At 41.0% G+C, this 19,980-nt stretch overlaps 3 protein-coding genes and 1 non-coding gene across 4 annotated transcripts in view; 3 read left to right on the top strand and 1 right to left on the bottom strand.

Annotated features, from left to right (window-relative positions):
- Positions 1-1,311: 1,311 nt before the first annotated feature.
- On the top strand, positions 1,312-6,966 carry nkrf (NFKB repressing factor). Its single transcript, XM_049586105.1, has 3 exons — positions 1,312-1,726; positions 2,725-2,849; positions 3,949-6,966. The coding sequence occupies exons 2-3, from the start codon at positions 2,759-2,761 to the stop codon at positions 6,258-6,260; spliced, it is 2,403 nt and encodes an 800-aa protein (XP_049442062.1). The 5' UTR covers positions 1,312-1,726; positions 2,725-2,758; the 3' UTR covers positions 6,261-6,966.
- A 42-nt stretch (positions 6,967-7,008) lies between these two features.
- On the bottom strand, positions 7,009-12,592 carry LOC125894603 (ubiquitin-conjugating enzyme E2 A). Its single transcript, XM_049586124.1, has 6 exons — positions 12,395-12,592; positions 11,036-11,116; positions 10,789-10,814; positions 10,111-10,200; positions 9,880-9,968; positions 7,009-8,078 (listed from the first exon to the last, which is right to left on the bottom strand). Exons 1-6 carry the CDS (start codon positions 12,436-12,438, stop codon positions 7,950-7,952), a joined length of 459 nt encoding a protein of 152 aa, XP_049442081.1. The 5' UTR covers positions 12,439-12,592; the 3' UTR covers positions 7,009-7,949.
- Positions 12,593-13,278: 686 nt separating this feature from the next.
- Positions 13,279-13,350, top strand: trnae-uuc (transfer RNA glutamic acid (anticodon UUC)). The gene has a single exon. It is a non-coding gene; the product is annotated as a tRNA-Glu (tRNA).
- Positions 13,351-13,568: 218 nt separating this feature from the next.
- Positions 13,569-19,980, top strand: part of elf1 (E74-like ETS transcription factor 1) — a 44,756-nt gene continuing 38,344 nt past the window's right edge. Inside the window, exon 1 of the mRNA XM_049586107.1 lies at positions 13,569-14,365. The gene's annotated coding sequence lies outside the window, so the exon portion shown is untranslated. The remainder of the gene's footprint in view (positions 14,366-19,980) is intronic.

The raw sequence follows: 19,980 nt of genomic DNA, 5'->3' as shown, positions 1-19,980 counted from the left end.
ACTTAACTTCACTAGGTCCTAGTTCCAGCTACTTAATACCTCTACTCACTCTGGAGGAAAATATCATACTCTTCACTAAATTTGTGTGACAGCTTTAGTTAACTTTTCTTTGTAGATTTAGACTATAAATACAAAGTATAATCAACCAATAAAGTATGATATATAATAGGTTAAACAACCCAACGGTATACACTAATTAAAATGAGCTGCATCTTCACCAGCTGCAACATTTAAGTGATGAAAACATTAATGCATCGATACCTATTGGATGGACCATTGTCAAACCATGGGTAATAAAACAGTGATTTATGTTTGTGTAGGATATGAGGTTGATCCAAGTGTGGACAGTTCCAAATTGATTGCCAGGCGTACACAGGGTTTTATAAATCAGACTTTTTTTTGGCACACACCCTTTTCTGCTTTTGTTCACATATACAATTTTAGTATGGACCCTGTGCACTGTTTTATAAAGGAGACCCGAGAGTTAATGGTAAACAGTGAGTCTGAGTCCAGTTATTCAAAATTACAGTAACACTGGATAATGTGTATCTTTTCCATCCATGTAAAGGCAAAATTAATCCACCTCAGGAATGGCGGACCCCGCCACTAACAATTAAGACTATTATTATGGAATGTAAATATGTTCAATGACTATTCTCCCCCCAAAAAAGAAAAAGAAAGTAGACCATAGATAATGTCAAAAAGGAGATTTGAATTTCATGAAAATCTGAAATACAATTTAACAGGTTCCACTGGTTATCACCTGTCGATTTATTTTTCGATAGAATATCCTTATTCTAGATTAAGATTGTGATAAAATTGTGTTTATATACTAATAGCCAGGCTGAAAAGGCTTGCTTATGAAAGTTGCCTAATTTAATTGGGATATTAGCACAGAAAAATTGCATTTTAACAAATCATGCCACATGTAGAATTAAATAAATATGTGAGGAAAGCATTACAGAGACAGGATTAAAAAAAAATCCATTTAATTTTGAATGTATTATTTAAGATATTAATATCCAAGATCTCCAGATCACCTTGTGCTCTACTACTATAATAAATAATTTTTAATTTTATTTTTTTTTTATTGTTTTTTATATATTTTTTTCTTCATCCGAAGATAATCAGATATAATTTTATCCAACTCCTTGATAACACTTGCTGGGATACTGACTAACAATGTCATGAATGATGTTTCTACATTTATCTCATTCAGTTTCTGAACCACATGTACACATGAATGACGTAAGCAGCATCAGCCCGCTGTGCTTGAACCGTCCGGCGGCAAAGCATTCTGGGTCAGTGCAGTGACGGACCGACGCCATGATTTTTACTGTAGCTGAGCTGGACCAGAAAATGGATGCTTCCTGCTAGTTAGCTGAGTCGCTGTCTGTAGCTCCCAGCAGGTTTTGCGCAGCACTTTAAACCACCCGCCTCGGATATCACACTCAAACGACACAAGCCTACATGTCTGGTTCCTCTAGAGACAAGCTGAAGCTAATATAAAACTGTATGAGGAGGCTGTTGTGGCTGAAGTGGAGCTGGGTCAGCTAGCAGCTAGCTGGCTAATGCTAGCAGACACCACCGGTTTGCCAGTGTTAGCTAAGTTAGCTAAAAGAGGCTAACACGATAATAACAGACAACTGATCAGAGAAATAAATGTACTGTCTCTCACTCAGCGGAAGAACAGAGATATAAATCGGACCAAAGGCTACACCTTAAGGTAGGAATATGACACAGCTCAGTAGTGACACCTTTAATTGTTGACAAATTATTTTTTTAAACATGTTTAGCTGTGAAAGATGCACTGTATGTCGGCCTACTGCGTCACTCTGTCAGGGCCTTGTGGTGGCAGAACATGCACCTGTTTTATCTCATTTAACGTCATATTCATTATATTTTTAATTGTACAATATAATGTTTTGTCCAGACACATGGTTTTTGTTTCAGTCTCTGCATGCTGCTGCCAGTCCATCCCTGTCATGCATCAACATTTATCTCCCCATGAATTATTCATATTTCTCTACTCTAAAATATGTTAAACATTTCTAACAAATGGTTTAAGGTCTTCTGCATCACATAAACACATATTAATGTACGTTAAAACACTTCTTTTTACTTTACAGATCTTTTTTAAGCACATGTGGGTCATTTTTCCATGCCCACAGTGCAAAGTTAACAACTTAACTCAAGAACTATGAGCCATAAGATTATAAAATGCTCAAAATGTTTTAGATAATATTAACTTACAGGCCATGTTTAACTATCAATATCTATTTATAAATCTCACTACCTCTCTATACATACAGACATACATATAAATACTTACAAATATGGCTATTTATTTATACATTTTTACCATTTTTTATCATTTATCATGTGTCTGGGATGGGTCTGTAGACCAAAAACTAATCTCCACCCATAAGGATTATTCTTTGAGTGCCTAAGATTGGCTAATGTTTTCCTGACAGTTACATGTCACTATTTTTATATAAATAAAAAATCCCCTATGAAAATCCCATCTTTTTTCCCTTCTCCAAAAGTAATGAGGCTGAAACATTGCTGCAAAACAGGAACGGCCCATGTGGTGTTTTTCCAGGAAATGTTTTGAGCCTCTAAAGGCAGCATGAAGCATAAACTCATTATGACCAGATGTTGTGTTTGTTTGTTTAATCCATTTGTGCGTTTGTGTCTAACTTACATTTCTGGCCTCAATGACAGGTATGGCCTGGATTTGATTTGGACGGCGCTGGTGATGGCAGAAGGGACTGACACTGGCGAAATGCCCTCCTTTGACCAAAGTCCTAGTTCTGAAGCAAAAAAGAGACCTACTTCTTCTGATGGCAGTGAGTGTTGATCTGGGTTGTGTACTATGTGTTTGAGTTTAAAAGTTTTCCATATCCACATTGTTGTCTACTGTTTGTGTTTCACTGTTACAACCTTATAGCAAATATAATTCATATCACACTTTTATAACTGCTCTTGGACATGAGGAAAGTCAAGTAATTAAACAGAAGACTGGTTTGCTTTTTGGGGGGACAATCCAAACATTTTACAGTAGTAACATATATCAGGTTGCAATAATAAGGCTGACACTCTTCTTCATGTTTACTACGCATGAAAAGACCAGTTAAGTTTTATGTCTGCCTTTTCACTTTTCTCAAACCTCTCCAGCCTGTCTGTGGCTTTCAGGCCGAGCCCATTCATTCCCACTGAATGTGTAAATCTTTAAAAACAGGCCACACATATAAATTCTCATTTGGGCACTGTTATTTTTAACAAATGTCACTCAAACACGAATATATAATGTATTTGTTGGCAGTTATTTTCAGATGCCTAAATGAATATTTAAGGCACAAGGACAGTTTAAGCTATGTAGGATTGGCTCTTAATACACCACAGTCAGTGCCCATGTTCATCTTTATGAAGGAACATGTCACGGGGTGCAACTGTGTGGCTTATGTATATGTCTCTAGCAGTTTTTGCTACACCCATGGAAGCCTATGGCACAAAGGAATAAGATATATCAGGCTTTGGCTTTACAGATGATACAGGATCAATTAATTCTTGCACTTTTTCATGGGATTCATTGACAATAAGAAGAATATAGACTTTTACCAGCCATTTCCATTAAAGGATCAGATCTGTATTGCTCAGCACTTAAAACATGTACTTCTACCTCCTCTGTGAGTAGGGATGGTTGAGGAGGTAAATGCTGCCTACGCACGATGACTTAAGTGCCCATTGAACAGTCTTTGACCTGCCTACTTCAGAAACTTGACCATTAAGTCCTGTCACAGCATCCTGTTTGAAGATATGAATGCTATCTATCACACTAGCCTCATGGGACTTTTATCACATTAACCCTGGTGTGCCCATTCATTCAAGTAAAATCAGACGTCCTTTTTGGTTTTCTAACTGCCCGCCTGTGTCCTGTTCCTACAGGAGACGAGCCCATGAGGAAAATGCCTGTGTCAAAATTTGGTTCCAGGCCTCGATTCGAGCCTGTACACTTTGTCAGTGGTGGAAGCAGTGGAGGAACTGGCGCTGATGAGAAGGAGAACGATAAGGAGCGCAGGAGGAGTGAGTCATATAGTGCGAGACGGGACTCTGAACACTCTTCGTACAGCAGCACTAGCAGAGCGCAGGGCTCCTCCTCTCTGAGGCCTGCTTTTGACAGAGTGCCCTCATACAGTTCTGACTCATGGGGTCCCCATAGAGACAGAGACAGAGAAAGGGACAGAGAGAGTTTTTCAGGTAGCACAAGTGGGCTGGGTTATGGAGGACGTGGGTCCACTTCAAACTTCATGGCAAAAACACAGCAGGAATACGCAGCCAAGTATGAAGCCCACTCCTCACGAACTTCGGACTCCTATTCTCTGCCCCACAGATACAATGGATATGGGGGAGGGAGCAGATCAGGAGGCTGGGAATCTGGACGTCAGGGATTGGGGTACGGTCATCAGGACCGGCCGTCATCAAGCAGGCCATTCAGCCGAGTCTACAACAGCCCGGGCAGGAGCAGTCCCACCACATCTCAGCTGGGCTCTTCGTTGCAGCCTGTTCCCATATCTCAGTCAACGTTAGATGAGAAGCAAAGGCTGATTTCCAATGTAGCGTCTGCTTTGGCTGTTGCTTTTAGAGACCCTATGTTCATGACCGGAAGTGAATCGCCAAACTATAATTTCATGCTGAGCCGCAGCATTCAGGCCTGCAAGACCAATCCTGAGTATATTTATGTCAACCTGAAGGACATTCCTCAGGCAGACCTACCGAAGAACAGGAAAGTACCAACAGATGGTTATGCCTGTGAACTGAGATGTCAGGGTGTGTATCTTGCTACCGGATACTCTGGTAGTAAAAATGGAGCGAGGGACCGGGCCTCTGAGCAGGCTGTGAAACTCTTCCTGAAAGCAGTCGAGGTTCGTGTGGTGCAGCGCAAATTCAGACACTTGGTAGTCACTGACATGGTTGTGTGCCAGGTACACAGCCCAACCCCAGGCTTTTTACCTGCACTCCGAAACCCAGAGGATAAACCCACACCCAGCTCCAAGGGCCAATACGAGCCTGACAAACGGAAGCACTGGACAGAGTTTGTGGTTATGGATAATGCTCACGATGCCATCTGCATACTCAACAATTCTGCGGCTTTTAATCGCATGAAGATAGACTACAAGTTCGACCTGCTCCCCAACAACTCTTGGCTGTGCAGTGTTTTCCTGCAGGATGAACTGGTCGCTCAGGCGACAGGTACCAAAAAGAGCTCAAAGCATGCAGCAGCTCAGGAGGCAGTGAGGAAACTTCGCATGAATCAGGCACAACGACAACAGCAGCAGCAGCAGCAGCAGCAACAACACTACCACCACCACCACCACCAACCACAACAACAACAACAACAACAACAGCCGCAACAACTATCACAATACTCCAGAGAAAATAATCAGTCAGATGCTGGGGGACGCTTTGGGCCACCGGTTGGCAAAAAGAAGCATCTGAGTGAATTGGTCATCCTGGAAAACTCTGACAATGCAATCTGTATCATTAATGACACAGCGCAGTTTAATAAAGTGTCTGCTGATTACAAGTTCACAGTTCTGCCTGATCATCGCTGGAGGTGTGAAGTCTACTTGGAAGGACAGTATGTAGCAGCAGGAATCGGGCCCAAAAAAATAGTGAAGCACATTGCAGCAAAGGAAGCCTTGGCCACCTTGAGGCAAACACAGGCTGTGGTCAAATCCAACTTGAGAAAGGAAGGTCACAACGACGCCATATCCCGATCCCAGATCCTGGCTCGCTCTGGTGAAGAGGCCACAAGGCAGGAGATTAAGGAAGACAACATTGGAAACCAGCTGCTCCGCAAGATGGGCTGGAAAGGAGGCGGCCTGGGCCGAGATGGGGAGGGCATCGCAGAACCAATCAGAGTGAAGGAACAGTTCTCCAGAGAGGGATTGGGTATGGACACGGACAAAACTGGGAACCAGCTCAGCAAGCGTGATATCGAGGACATCATTCGTAACTATGCCAGCTCAGACCGTCAGGACGATCTTCGCTTCTCCACTGATCTCACCAATGACGAACGCAAGCAGATCCATCAGATATCACAGAAATACGGCCTACGGAGCAAGTCATACGGACAGGGACGGCAGCGGTTCCTCGTTGTCAGCCGCAAAGTACACAAAGACCAGCTGATTGGTCAGCTGTTACAGGAGGGACAGGTGGGACGATATGAACTTGTGAAACCTCAGGCCTCTCACTGACTTGCATGCAGGGCAAAATTAAAAAAAAATCATCAGACATCAGCTCGGACTTCATTACAAATCACAAGTGTAACAGCTGTGTTTATACTTGTGTGACAATTTACAACATGTTAACACATGCGAATCCTTCAGGGATCACCTGTGGTTTCTGCATTCCTTTGCCATAAACTGTACTTTAGCTTTAGCAGGGGCTGTAGGATAAGTGTCTTTTTTGTCTCCTGTCATTCCATGTCTTATTCGTTTCACTTTTGCACAACGAGCTTGTGTTCAGTACTTTGTGGTATCATGTCCTGATGATGACTCTGAGTTTTTTTGTTTTTTCTTGGTCACCAAAATCCACTTTTTGTTTTGTGGCTATTTAAGGAACCTGGCAGAATATGCAGCTTTCCACTGCTTGTTTGTGAACATTGTTGACAGTAGACTCGTGAGAGGCATCAACATCCAACCGTAGCTAGGTGCTCATATCAGTCTCACTGTAGTGTTACATCTCTATACAGCAATACCAGCAATGTCGTCTGCTCTTTCAACACCCAGAGGTCATTCTACAAGTACAAGCTGCAACCATTATCGGAAAAATCTTCACCTGGAAACTGTAAGCTGTGATCTTTGTTAAGTGTCAGATGTGTTGGTTTATGTGAGTACAGTTAACTTGTCTGCTTGTTTTCACAGCTGTAATGACTGAATAAATTAAAACTGATAACCATCAGATGGATATTTTTGTGCTGAGTTAAAAAGGCAACAAAGACGATTGATGTATATTTATTTTATTTACAAGAAAATGTACAGTTTGTTACATGGGTTACCAGTGCAAAGTCTTATAATCTGAAAACAGACACCATCCTGTTTCAAACAGTAGTATCAGCCTATTATGTCAGCTGACCTGTAAGATTGTAAAATAGCATAGAAATGTTCTCACACAGCCTTAAAACATCAGCATTATGAAACTGTGCATGAAACAAAGTTAAGCACCCACAGAGGGTACTAAATGTCTTGTTTCTGTGTTGAAGAGGGACGACTGTATTCACCAATATCTCTTTTAAAATCAAAGGCATGGCTTTACAAGTACAGTTGAGAGAAAAACAACCCTCAAAGGCATCTGTTGAGTTGACAACTTGTTCGAGGGATGGATGTCCATGCCAGGGTAATTTTCTATCCCTCTGAAAGCCTTTCAAAAGACAGAAAGAAACAAAACCAAACGGAGTGAGGCCACTGAAACAGAAGGAGAAACTCCCATGAACGCCTTTGTTTTGTTTTTTTTTGTTTTGTAAAACTGACGTGTCGGTATCTACACAGCAAACCACACAGCAAGCACATCTAATAAACTGTCGCCGTGTCAACCAACCAGTTTACTTCATGTATAAATAAACAGGTAGAAAAGCGACAGCTGAGAGACCGCCTGTTTTTAAAAAAAGAAAAAGAGTCGGGGCATTTAGCAAGTAACCCAGATATAACAAGGTACATTAACTTTTAACAAACATATGCTATCGCCCAACAATAGCATTCGGCAGGAGTGAATGCCACAACACAACAGCATACAAACTTAGCAACAGTTATGGGACAAATATACTGAGAAGGATTTTTAAGATGTGTCGTTTTATTATTTTTTATTTTTTTGTGAGCTCAGTTTTCTTGATCGGTGGTTTCTTGATTCTGGGCCGGACACTGTTCGTACTCGAACAATAACAGGGGTCAACAGTCACGCCAACTCTGTTCAACAATAGCAGAAACCCTCTTCTCGTACTCCCGCTTGTTTTCCTGGTACAGCTGGGCTGCTTGGCTGTTGGCGGGACTGTTTGGGTTTGGCTCGTCCAGTAAAGACTTTAAATATAAAAAAAAGAATGTCAGAGGGTTAGGTTTCTAATAAAGTTTTATGATATTATAACTTAGGGCTGGGTATTGATATATGATACCTTTGGGGGGACAGAAATAACCCAGTACCAAGTAGTATTGAAACTTATCTAGTCAAACACTACCTGCATTCGATCCTGTTTGTACCCAGATTGAGGAAGAAATGACCACTGATATGGTTTTGCTCGCGGCCAATCACTGGAGGCGTTCATCAGTTAAATGCAACGTATGACTGCCTCACTACCACCGAAACTACAACCCATACAGTCTATGGGTGAGGTCGAGTTGGGGATTCACAGGGTTCCTACACATTTTCCTTTTCAAAGTTCCATACTTTTCCTGAGTCAAATTTCCAAACTTCTGTGTACATTTTTCAGACCATATTATTCATCTGAGTTCTAATAGCAAGATGTTTATGATGTAAATTAATGGTTTTAAAATCCAACTGTTAACATGTACTGTATGTTACACTCTGACTATGTTGCCAACTAATTGCCACAGGATTGTAACTAGGTACTGTCGCTCATACAAACTGATTAACACAAAACTGAACTGACTTTAACACACAGCATTTGTTTGAAGCTGCAACACTAAAACAATACAATGCTATTTAAATAACTGTAAACCTTCCACCACTTCAGTAACAGAAGGGATGTTCATGTGCAATTCGTCAGGGAACTAGAAAAGAGAACTGAAGTCCACTCACATTGCGTCATTAGCTGTTATATTATTCTCCCCCCCCCATATTTTTTAGAAACTAAGAACCAAAAAAATCAGTTGAGAAAAGTGAACTAATTCATTTTCACAGCATCTGTGCAGCCTTGTTTATTTACTGTGTCCATGGATATGACAATGAACACAGCCATAAAGTTAGGGATTCCTTGTGCAGAAAAGACAGTCCATTTACTTTTCTGATAACCTAATCACTGTGTAACTCAAACATTCAGAGAAGCTTGATACTTGTATTTGTGATGCTTTCAAATATGTGCAGTTCACAGATACTGCTGCATTTTCTTTCAAACTAATTTGGTTGTGAATATCTGGATTTGGTCCAGAGCTGTTTTGCAGGCTGTAATGTACAGGCAGCTCTGTGTAGGAGTGTTCAATCACACGCTATACTTCCTGCCTTGCTTTCAACATCAAGCTCACTCTGGCACGCACTCTCTGACACAGTGGTAAACATTTTGTCTGCGCTGCCTGCCTGCTCCAAATGCCATGAAAAACACTCTGCTTGTTTGATGAATTTATTTTTAGAAATGAAATATTTTCGAAAACAGAATTGGAACCAAAGAATTACATTTATATACTCTCTTTTTTTCAATGCATACCCAAACCTGGTAATTACTAAAACCAAATTCCATACTTTTTCATATTGCGTAGGAACCCTGAGTTCAGCGTGCTGAGATGTCACCAAAATGTTAGAAAGTGTGGCTATTCTAATACCTGTGGCATCTGGTGGTGTTTTTACGCTACAGAATGCTTCCATTCACAGAGTATCAAATTAAGTGGAGAAAAAAGGTATCAAATAAAGTACTCTACTGATATTGGTATAACTTTGAGGGTACTTGAAGTGGTAGTGGTTCTGGTATCGTAATTTATTAAACAACAACCAGCCCTAGTTTTAACAGTCATTTCAGCACTGGACAGTCATTGTGTGTAAATGACAATACGTATATTGTGCAGGTATTTCTCTTTATCACTACAAATTTGATCTTCATTAATTTGCATTAGCACAGGATATGTTCATGTGTAAGTAAGAATGTTAGATTACCTGTATTGAAGTTAAGATCGAAGAGACATCATAGGTTGGACTCCAACGATTCTGAAGTATATCTAAGCATATGCTGCCATCTGCATACACTGCAAAAGAGCACACAGAATATAAAGCGTTTACTCTGCAGATAATACAGAAAACAAGTCAGTGTTCTTGGGGAAAATAAAAGATACATTTAAAACACTTAATTGCTGCTATTGAAATTGTTAGTGGCGTTGAAGTACATACCATTTGGATGAAACATTTTGGAGACAAATCGCACTGTTGGAGGTTTATTTGGATATTCCTCTGTGAATTCAATGGTAAGTTTGAAGGTTCCTGAAAGTAATAAGTAATGACACAGACTGAATTAAAATACATTAACTAAAAACAGTCCAATCCAGTAACCAAGTAGAAAGTGCAGGTATCAGTTTGTGGACCTGACTGTTTTGATCAAAAGCAACATTAAATCATTTTTGTAACTCAGCTGCCTAGTTAGTGATCAGAAACTGATATCTGTAGTGAAATGGTGCTGCTTAAAGTAAAGACCAATGAAAGCTGTATTTATAACACTTATTTTTATTGTCCACAGATGCTGAGGGCAACAGTAAGGGAATTAACTCCCAAGTCAAAGTTTGCTTTCTTGGACAGAGTCCAGTGCAATAAGTTATTCGTTTAAACATCTAAACTTCTTTAAATACAATCCATCTGATCGATGTTGGAGAGCTGATCACTAGTTAACAAGCAAAACAAAACTTTCTCCTGATTCACTTTAAGGGCCCATTTAAAAGCTACTGATATCAATCAATATAATCTAACTTCCAATATCTGATGGTTAAAATCAGCATGAGTATTTGCCTAATCTTTGTTATATCAGAGTTGGAAAGACAAATTATTTGAACGTAAAGAGCTTTTCAGAATACATACCATCTTCAAAAGGTGTTCCCTCCGGTCTGAAAGAGAGGCAACAAACAGGTTGTAGATCATCACTTACAAAAAGCTCCAAATAACTTTTCAGATTCTAGTCTGAAATACTCAAAAAACCTGCTGACATGAACTACAGCTTTATAACATATGTCCAAAAACAAGCAGTGACAACTTCTACAAAACATTTGATTACTAAAATTGCCAAAAACCTCCCATTTATATGTTTTATTTTAACAAATCAACTTACCCAAAAATGACAGCGTTCCATACCATAATATTGTTTTCTGATGGGGCCCCACTAACTCCAGCTGGAGGATCCTCTTGCAGCCTAACAGGAACAGTGAAAGCATCACAACATGCAGGTGATATCAGACAGAGCATACCACACAGATGTCAAAGTCATTACTGCTAGACCAACATCAGGGGCATAATACTGCATAATGCTGCTGATGGTGGTCAACCATGCAGGTGATTAATAATAATAACTAACATTAAAAAGTAGGAGTGAAGACTCTAATGTACAAATCAGCAGACAGCAAGGCTCCAGTGAATACAAAACCAGGAGTACAGGCCCTGAATTGTGTCTCTAAACCTGGGTGGATAATTGTATGCAAATTCTCCAATGGTAAACACCTCAGCAGGATTTACAGCTGGGTGGTATATATCTACACAACATTATTCTTTACATTATAATGAAAAAACAATGACAGCAATCATGCTGTAGTGCCGCTGGAAAGTGTTACTTATAGTGTACTGTCCTACCTGAGTGAACACAGACAACGCTTTTATGTGTTTGGCCTTTACAACCACATTCCTAATTCATGTTTATTAAAGTTTAATCCATTACGCACGTTGTCTAAAAGACTGGTGTATGATTTAGACAGTGGGCCAACAGGATTAAGTCTTGGACTCTATGACCCTGAGTTTTGTTCAGCTGAACATACTGGAGATCAGGGAAAAGAAACCATGTGCCATAGCGGGCTGTGTTGACTGTCTGCAGGTTTTCAGTGACTGCATGGCAGATGGTTGTTTATCCTCAGGCTTAGATAGTGATCTATCAGCGAAGAGGAGCTCCCTTGATCAGGGTGTATTTGCACAGTGTATATCTACCACTGCGTTTCATCTGCCTATGAAGGGCCATCTGGCCAAGGACTTGAACTGTATCCTCAATAACCAGTTACATATGAAACCCATTGATATCATATGAACAGAGCCATTAACTGTTATGTTGCAAAGGATAATACGTCGCAGTTTAACGACATCCATCCTCGAAAGCGAGCAGTGACCATAAGTTTCACAACGTCTATGTTAGAACTCCTGGCTGCCTTGCCAACGGCTCTTACCGGTAACGTTAACAATTATCGTTAACGTTACCTGTCAATATCTTAGCGGTCATCCACTTATTAACCCCACCCTAATTAAGCGGTAGATACTCTAATCAAAGACAAAAACACGGTTATAATCCACCGATGTTTCAATGTCTATTTGTGTTATTATTTCATGGCGGTGTTTAGTTTAGAATACCGTCTAGGCTGAAGCTAACAGGCTAGCCTTCGGCTGCTAACATTAGCTACAGCTACTTCTCTGTTGTTTTCTTCACGCTTACCGTTTAAAATCTCTCATTAAACGTCGTCTTGCTGGAGTTGACATCCTGCTCACACGGAAACCTAAATCCTTGGCATAAACGTAACCGGCTCAAGTGTGAGGAAGTGTATTTTTTAACCGGCGTATTATTTCAACTCCTAGCTGGCTAGCCAACGATTGCTAGTTTGTCAAATATTTGGCTGGATCTGCTCGTCTGAGGACGCAACCACTTCGACGGGGGACGCTAACATCGACTGGCGCTAAATTGGTGAGCTGTGTGGCTACATAGAGGCGAGCTAACAGTATGACTGAACGTGGAATTATCGAGTATGTCTAGTTACAAGTTTGAACCAGTTTTAGCTTGTTGTAATTATCGTTAGAATATTTTGCATTTACCTAAAAAGACCCCGTCTCTACACTTGTATCATTCCACAGAAAATTACGTCATATGTTTAGCAACCATATTTAGTTTGATCGGAACACGGCTAAGGTTCGTGTGATTTTAAGGTTTTACCCTTCAGTTTTTCTTCATATGCATTTTTTATACCGCGGCCAATTTTCCGATTAATTGAATCCAGTTCAGTTAATCACTTTGAGTATAACCAGCGACTGTTTCTAACACAAGGTATTTATGGCTGACATCCTGGATTCAAGTTGCAGTAACGCTAAAAGACCACTAGATGGTACCTAGCCCCTGAGTGTTGTAAATGATACGGCACACAACCCCGAACAAGAATAATAACACGTTTGCCTTTAATGTAATGTGTAACTATCACAGTAACGATAGTTTGTTGGTTTATTATGCCATTGTAAAGATAATAATTCTGAAAACAAACAGAAAAACAGCAATACACAGCTTGTATACTACACTATAAATAGAACTCTTAAATGCTTTTGACGCAAGTTTCCCATATGGTCTAGCGGTTAGGATTCCTGGTTTTCACCCAGGCGGCCCGGGTTCGACTCCCGGTATGGGAACATAAGATTTTGTCCACTTTCAACAAACTAATGTTTTATGATACCGACTATCTACCATTTTATCTCAGCAGGAAGCAGATAATTACTGGCACATGTTGAGTGCTCCAGTTCCACTTTATTTGATACAACATCCCACCATAAGCTCATCATTTCCAGGGAACCTACTGTAAACCCCGCCCGTTGAGGAGTTATCCTCATTTGCTCTCATCTCACAAGGGCTTGGACTTTCCCGGAAGATGCCCAGTCCCACTTATATCTCCCCGTACTAACATTTATCGTTGTTTAACGTAGTACAGGAAAATAAACTCGACTCAAACGCTACTTTTTTTTTTAACGTACAACCGATATTTTTATCCGTCAGCAACGTAATTTGTCTAACTTAAACCGAGTTCAGCTGTGGACAAAATTGCCTGTAAAGTGACACCTGTGACCGCGTTTACTAAACATTAACGTTAACCGACCCGTCGCTTAGATACCAGTTTGTTTAACGGTTCGTTAAGTTGCAGTGCAAAACCCATAGCTGTTACTTAGCGTCAGTCTGCACTTAAATAATATTAATATCCATTAACAATTAAATATTGATAATCCTTTACTTTTTAGGCACGCGGACCTTGAACAACTTTTTCCCATCGTTTTTTGGTGTGTCGTCCCTCGCTGCTTATTGCTCAATAGTGAAGCCTCCTGATTCCTCTGGTCTTACTACTACCAGGCTGCAGCCAAACTTGGTGCTGGGCCAATCATTTCCCAGGAAAATGTGACTGCTAGGAATTCCCCACGCATCAGCCCCTGTCGGAGAAAACTGCAATCTTGTATCAGGGAAGCACACGAAAGCAGCAGGAGGCTACAGCCGACCGGTGACTCTGCCATGATGGAGTTATAGGACCGTCTGTCTCCCAACTCGCACCCCAGGGATAATAATGTTTTTCTAACGTCGCCGTGTTTTCATGAGGACAGCCACTAAAACTGCCTGCATAAAGCCAGGGGACATGCTGTGCTGATGACAACTTCTACAAGGGTGAGTCCACAGTCAGGCATGTTTTATTCTTATTTCATGCTCTCTTGTAACTAACAATGAAACTATCTGTACATAATGTGACCTCTCTGTTATATACTTGATTTATATTTTTCCTCATATTGGTGCTTTTCATGTCAAATAATCAAACTTCAGCAGATAATAGCTACAGTTGTAGAATATTATATCAGTTTGGGCCTTTTATAGCACAATGGCTATACTCAGTGCTCTGAAAGTTATCACACCTCAACTAAAGAAGCATGACTGAACTCATATGATGTTAGCACTAGCCTCTGGGATACATGACCTGCTGCAGCCTACTACTCCATAGATTACTGTGACTCCCCTTTGTGTCAGACAGCCAGCATGTGACTGCACTGATGTGGGTGTGTGTGTATGTGTGTGTGCGCGCTGAAAATCTTGACAATCAGTGCTAGGAGATGCCCCCTTCACAGTGCCACAGCTATAACTGTAATAATCATCCCTTTATACATCAGAGAGCACTTTCAAAACAAATTTCAGTGCAGTTTTTAGTGCTTATATGTGTTTAGGGTTATATTATATATAGTTAATATAAAAAGAGAGCCCATAATTTGTCCTCCATAGCCAGAAATAGTCTGCCTTGACCCTGATGCCAGGTGTGGCCTTGTCCTGAAAACACTGGAAAAAGTTGATCTACTGTAGATATACCGAACATGGAGTTCACTGGCTTGAAAGCTAGAATGATGAATCAATTAATCCATTAGTTAAGCAACGGAAAAGCGACTAATCATTCAAAGTATTTTAAGCATGAATGGCAAAAAATTACTAGTCCCAGCCAGGGGTGTAGCACAAAATCCTGGACCCTGTACTTAATATAATACTGTGGATCCCTCTCGCATCCACAGCTATTCAAGTATCTTTGTGGACCCTCCTCACAAGAGGGCCCTGTAAACTCAGTCCCCCTTACCCAGTCCTAAACCACCAGCTTCTAAAAGGTGGATATTTGCTATATTTTAGTCTTCAGTGATAGTAAACTGATTATCTTTGTTTTGGAGTGTTGGTTTTATAATAAGCAGCTGAAATATGTCAAATTCTGCTCAAGGAAATTGTGATGATCACTTTTGAGCTATTTCCACAGCAGTCACTGATAATCTGACTCCACTGTGTGTCACTCATTCCACCGAGGAGCCCTCAGACTGAATATACTCACTGAAATGGGAAAGAGTTGCCCTGAGAGTGAGTCTCAGATTCTCACTGAGATTCTTTGGAGTACAAATATAAATGTTTGTTTGCTGTTTTCCCCAATTTATACACATACAGGTCCGCTTGACCAGACAAAAAAGTCTTTTTTTATAGTATCAACCCTATTCTGTGGCTAAGTCTAAATGTTTGCCAGATGTTTACATTTTTCAGTTAAGATGCTTGTATCATGGGACAGACAAACACATTCTCATTGGCCCGTCGGCAGTCTCACCCTTCAGAGGAGGCGGCTGTGACGCAGAGGGAGGGGAAGAGTTACGAGCCCAGCTTGTCAGTCCCACTAGAGACAGGACCAGCTGGACCCACCAGCTCTTCAACCACCATCTCTCCCCTCCCCTGCAACCTTCCTATGGTGGGAACTCTGGCAGAGGCCTGCAGATAATTGGAAACTTCAATCCACTGAAAGCAATTATCCAGAGCAAGACTTTCCAAATATATGCCAGTGTGGAGCCGTCTTGTTTGTTCCGAGCATGTGCCCTTGTTTTAGAGACAAGCCTCTGCCCACACATTCAGCCTCTTTTGCCCCTGTCCTCTGTGCATTGATAGCTTTAATGCTGCACAGGCCATGAGTGATGTGTGTGTGTGTGTGTGTGTGCGCACTGCAGATGGAAGACTGTGTGGTTGAGACCAAAGCAGTTCCCGGTAGCCTTTTTATCCTGTGACAGTGATGTCACCATCAGTAGTCTGAGGAGTGCAAGGATGACCGAGGGCAATAATGGAGAGCTTTCCCGTGCTGTTCTCCCCTCAGTGACGAGGAGCTCCTTAGACATTAGACACTTCTTCTCCTTGCCCAAGATGTACCCGCCTGTCTTAATGGGCTGCTGGATATTGATTTGGCTACACAAAAAGAAGATCTGAGCTTTTATCTATTTAGTAAGCAGCACTCCAGTTTCACAAAAGCTTTCAGAGTGGCCTTGCAAGAGACAGGGAATCTTTTGCAAGTTGGCATATGGGGTAATCTGTAAAAAGGGTTCACCTCCCTGTTACAGTGTTCAGATATATTTGAGCATACAGGTGTAAATAAGACAAATAGTTAATGTGAAGCGTCCACACATGCAACTACAAATAAAGGCCACCTCCATCTTTACTGAATGATCCTTCCTTAGGTGTCACTGTGTGTAATTGGGTGCTTTAGAAATAACCACAAGATGGCAATGTTCATATGCTTTGACTAAACAAACAATCATATGAGATGGCTGACACCTCAAATGACTTGCAGAAATGCAGGAACTGACTCGTGAAAAGAGAAATAAAACTGTTAAACTTCCCTTTTTCAGGTGTAGGGAAAAAAACACCCTGTGCTGGCCTGTTTTCTGTTGAGGGCTTGCAGGGGAACTGCTGGTTTGCAAAGTTCCTTAATTGTATGCTGCTGCTTCACCACCCGGGCTTTTGACACCTGAATATCACCTTGTCGGACATGTTTGATTGCTAGGCAGCAGCAGCAGTAAACCACTGCCACTGGACATGACGTCGGAGAGAAAGGAGAGACGAGGGAAATTCCACCTGTAACCTCATTCTGCTCTCATGCTGCCTGTCTCACAGGCATGTGACTTGGACGAGTCATCATGCCCGAGTTTCTCCCTGAATCTGTGCATTGTCATGATGTAATGTAGGGTTCCTGTAAAGCTATTTTTAGCACGTAGAAGAGGCCTGGACTTTGTGTTGTAAGTATGTAGTTGTTATGTAAATGTGTTAGTAAAGGTTAGACTTGTTAAATGAGTCGGAGTGATTCAGGAGGTGGAACATAGACTGATAGAAGCTATACAAAAAAACATTGTTTTCAATGATGTAGGGGATTTTTTGATTCAGTAGTCATAAAATTAAATATTGAGGCACTAATAAAGACTTTGTGGTGATCATGGGCTGATTATGAGACAACAGGCCCCTGGGCACAGATATGCAAGAGGCTTCACGACCTCCCCCACATGGGAGCAAGAAACACAGACTTCATAGTGGTGCTGACTCCTTTTTATGTTTTGTTTTTTGCCTCTTTGTCGTCACTGTACCAATTTTTGTGTCTCTTTGTGGTCATTTTGTATTTCTTGGAGGTAATTGGTGTCTCTTGGTGGTTGTTTTGCCCCTTTTTTTTGTTATTTTTGTGTCCCTTTTTAGCTCATTTGGATCTCTTTGTGGTCTCTTCCTGATCAGTATGTAATATTTTGAGCAAACGGTAGGGCCAGGTGGGCTCCTGACACTTAAGACCTCTGGGGATGTGTCTGTCTGTCAGTAATCCATCGATGGTGGTGATAATCAAGTGAGAACAGACTATATTTGAATTAAAGCGTTAGAGTTATAGCTCAGCATTTTGGGAAATATGCTTTCTTGCTGAGAGTTCGATGAGAAGATTGATACCACTCATGATATACTGCCAGCAACCAGCTATCTTAGCTTAGCTTAGCTTAGGACAATGACTGGAAACAAGGGGAAACAGCTAGCCTGGCTCTGTCCAAATGTAACAAAATCTGCCTACCAGCAACTCTAAAGCTCACTAATTCGTAAGTTAAATCTCATCAAGTTGTCATTGACAAATTGTGGTTTTGTGGGATTAATGCCGGAGTATTTCTTGTCATCATGAGGTTGCCAAACAACCAGCGGATCTTTGTAAGCTTAATAGGTGCTGGTAGGCTGGTACCTTTGTCACCCTTGGACAGATATGGGCTAGCTGTTCCCATCTCATTTCAGTCTTTACGCTAAAATAGGCTAAGCTAAGATAAGATAAACTAAGCCAAGCTTAAAAAAAAGCTAAGCTAACCAGCTACTGGCTGACAGATATCCGTGCAGTGAATAAGAAGCCACCATTAGCTTACCATAAAGATAGCTAGCGGTAGGTTCACCAAATCTGCCTCTAAACCCACAAATAGTTGTTTTTGTATGGATTAAGCAAACAAGATATAATGTGTTAATCTTATTAATTAGATTGTGTTTTCTCCCCTGTTTCCAGTCTTTATGCTAGGCTAAGCTAACTGGCTCATAGCTTCATATTGAACAGATATAAGAGTAGTTTCGGTTTTCACATCTAATTCTTGGCTAAAAACTAAGTGTATTTCCTTACATGTCAAACTATTGCCTTAGATTAAAATATAAGACATCCAATTAGTTTCTTTTCAGCTGAAAAGGCTGAAATCCTTCAGATACCATGGGGAGAGTAAGAAACCCTTAGTCCCAACATATGACTTTGTCTACAGGGAGAACTACTCAAGGATGAATCAGAGTCTAACATGTCCACTCTGGCAGCATGTTGACATCATGAGATTAGTTAACCACATTACTTTGATATTTTTATGGTGCCCTCTGAGGTCCATGTAAGCACACAGCATAGTAGGCCGTACCACTGTTGTATGTGTAATTACATTAAGGAGTGATGGCTTGGGTTGTAATGTTCTAGCTTACTGTAGTTTGACCACACAAAGTAGCTCCTCACAAAAATAGAAACTGGCTTAGCCTGCAACTCTGGCGCATAATGATATTTCACCCTGTCATTTTTCATGTCTCTTGGAGCTAATGAGGTAGCAGTGAGAGGTTCACAGAGGCCTTTCATGAGTCAGCTCAGCCACTGGTTCTTGGATTCAAAGAGTAATCTTTGCTCGAAGACGGCAAATGATCTTTCCTCATTCAAGTTTTAACAAACTCTTTCAACAAATGTGACTAATATGAGCGAAGACAGGGTTGACAGAATTTGCAGTGAGCTCTGGCAGCTCATCACATCTGCTGAGAGGCAGTTGTCTGTCTTCACCGTCGGTAAAATTATTATTTTTTCCTTTTGGGTTAATTTCAGAGTGACAGGCAGACCTCAGGCTTGTTGAATTATTTAAGTGCTCACAGCCAATGGGTATTATAATCTAGGCCCTGAGTGACAGAGCAATATGCTCTTAGGGCCTCATGGCATTTTATAAATAATGAGCTTGAGATAAACTAGAGCTCTCGGGTTAGAAACTACTGGAGCAGGCCCGCACCTTTAGCCCTGAATCAGCTCATGTGACACAGACGGACTTTTCAAAACCTCAGTGATTGTTTATGATAAGATGTCTGTATGAGAAGCAGCAGTTATGTGGTTCAGTCATGTGATGTAGCAATGAATGCTGTCCGCCTGTATCTGACTGCAGGTAGCTGTTACAGTCCACAGAGGTGTGATGTGGATGATCTGGATTGTTGGCCTGCTCTCTGTGTTTACTAATTCATGAGTTGCAGTCTGTGTGTGTGTGTATGTGGATTCACCATCAATAGACCTAATGCTACTACAGCAGCTAGCCACTGCTCGTCTGTTCAACAGCTACTGTATGTTGTGTTATAAACTAAACCCACAGAGAGGATAAATTTAATACTATGGAAACTCCAACTAACCCCTTATATATACAAGGGGTCTCAAACTGTTGGCC

The sequence above is a fragment of the Epinephelus fuscoguttatus genome, linkage group LG9, assembly GCF_011397635.1.
Source record: "Epinephelus fuscoguttatus linkage group LG9, E.fuscoguttatus.final_Chr_v1".
Taxonomy (NCBI): Eukaryota; Metazoa; Chordata; class Actinopteri; order Perciformes; family Serranidae; genus Epinephelus; species Epinephelus fuscoguttatus.
The sequence above is the reverse complement of the archived record's forward strand: the minus strand, read 5'-3'. Positions and strand labels throughout refer to the sequence as shown.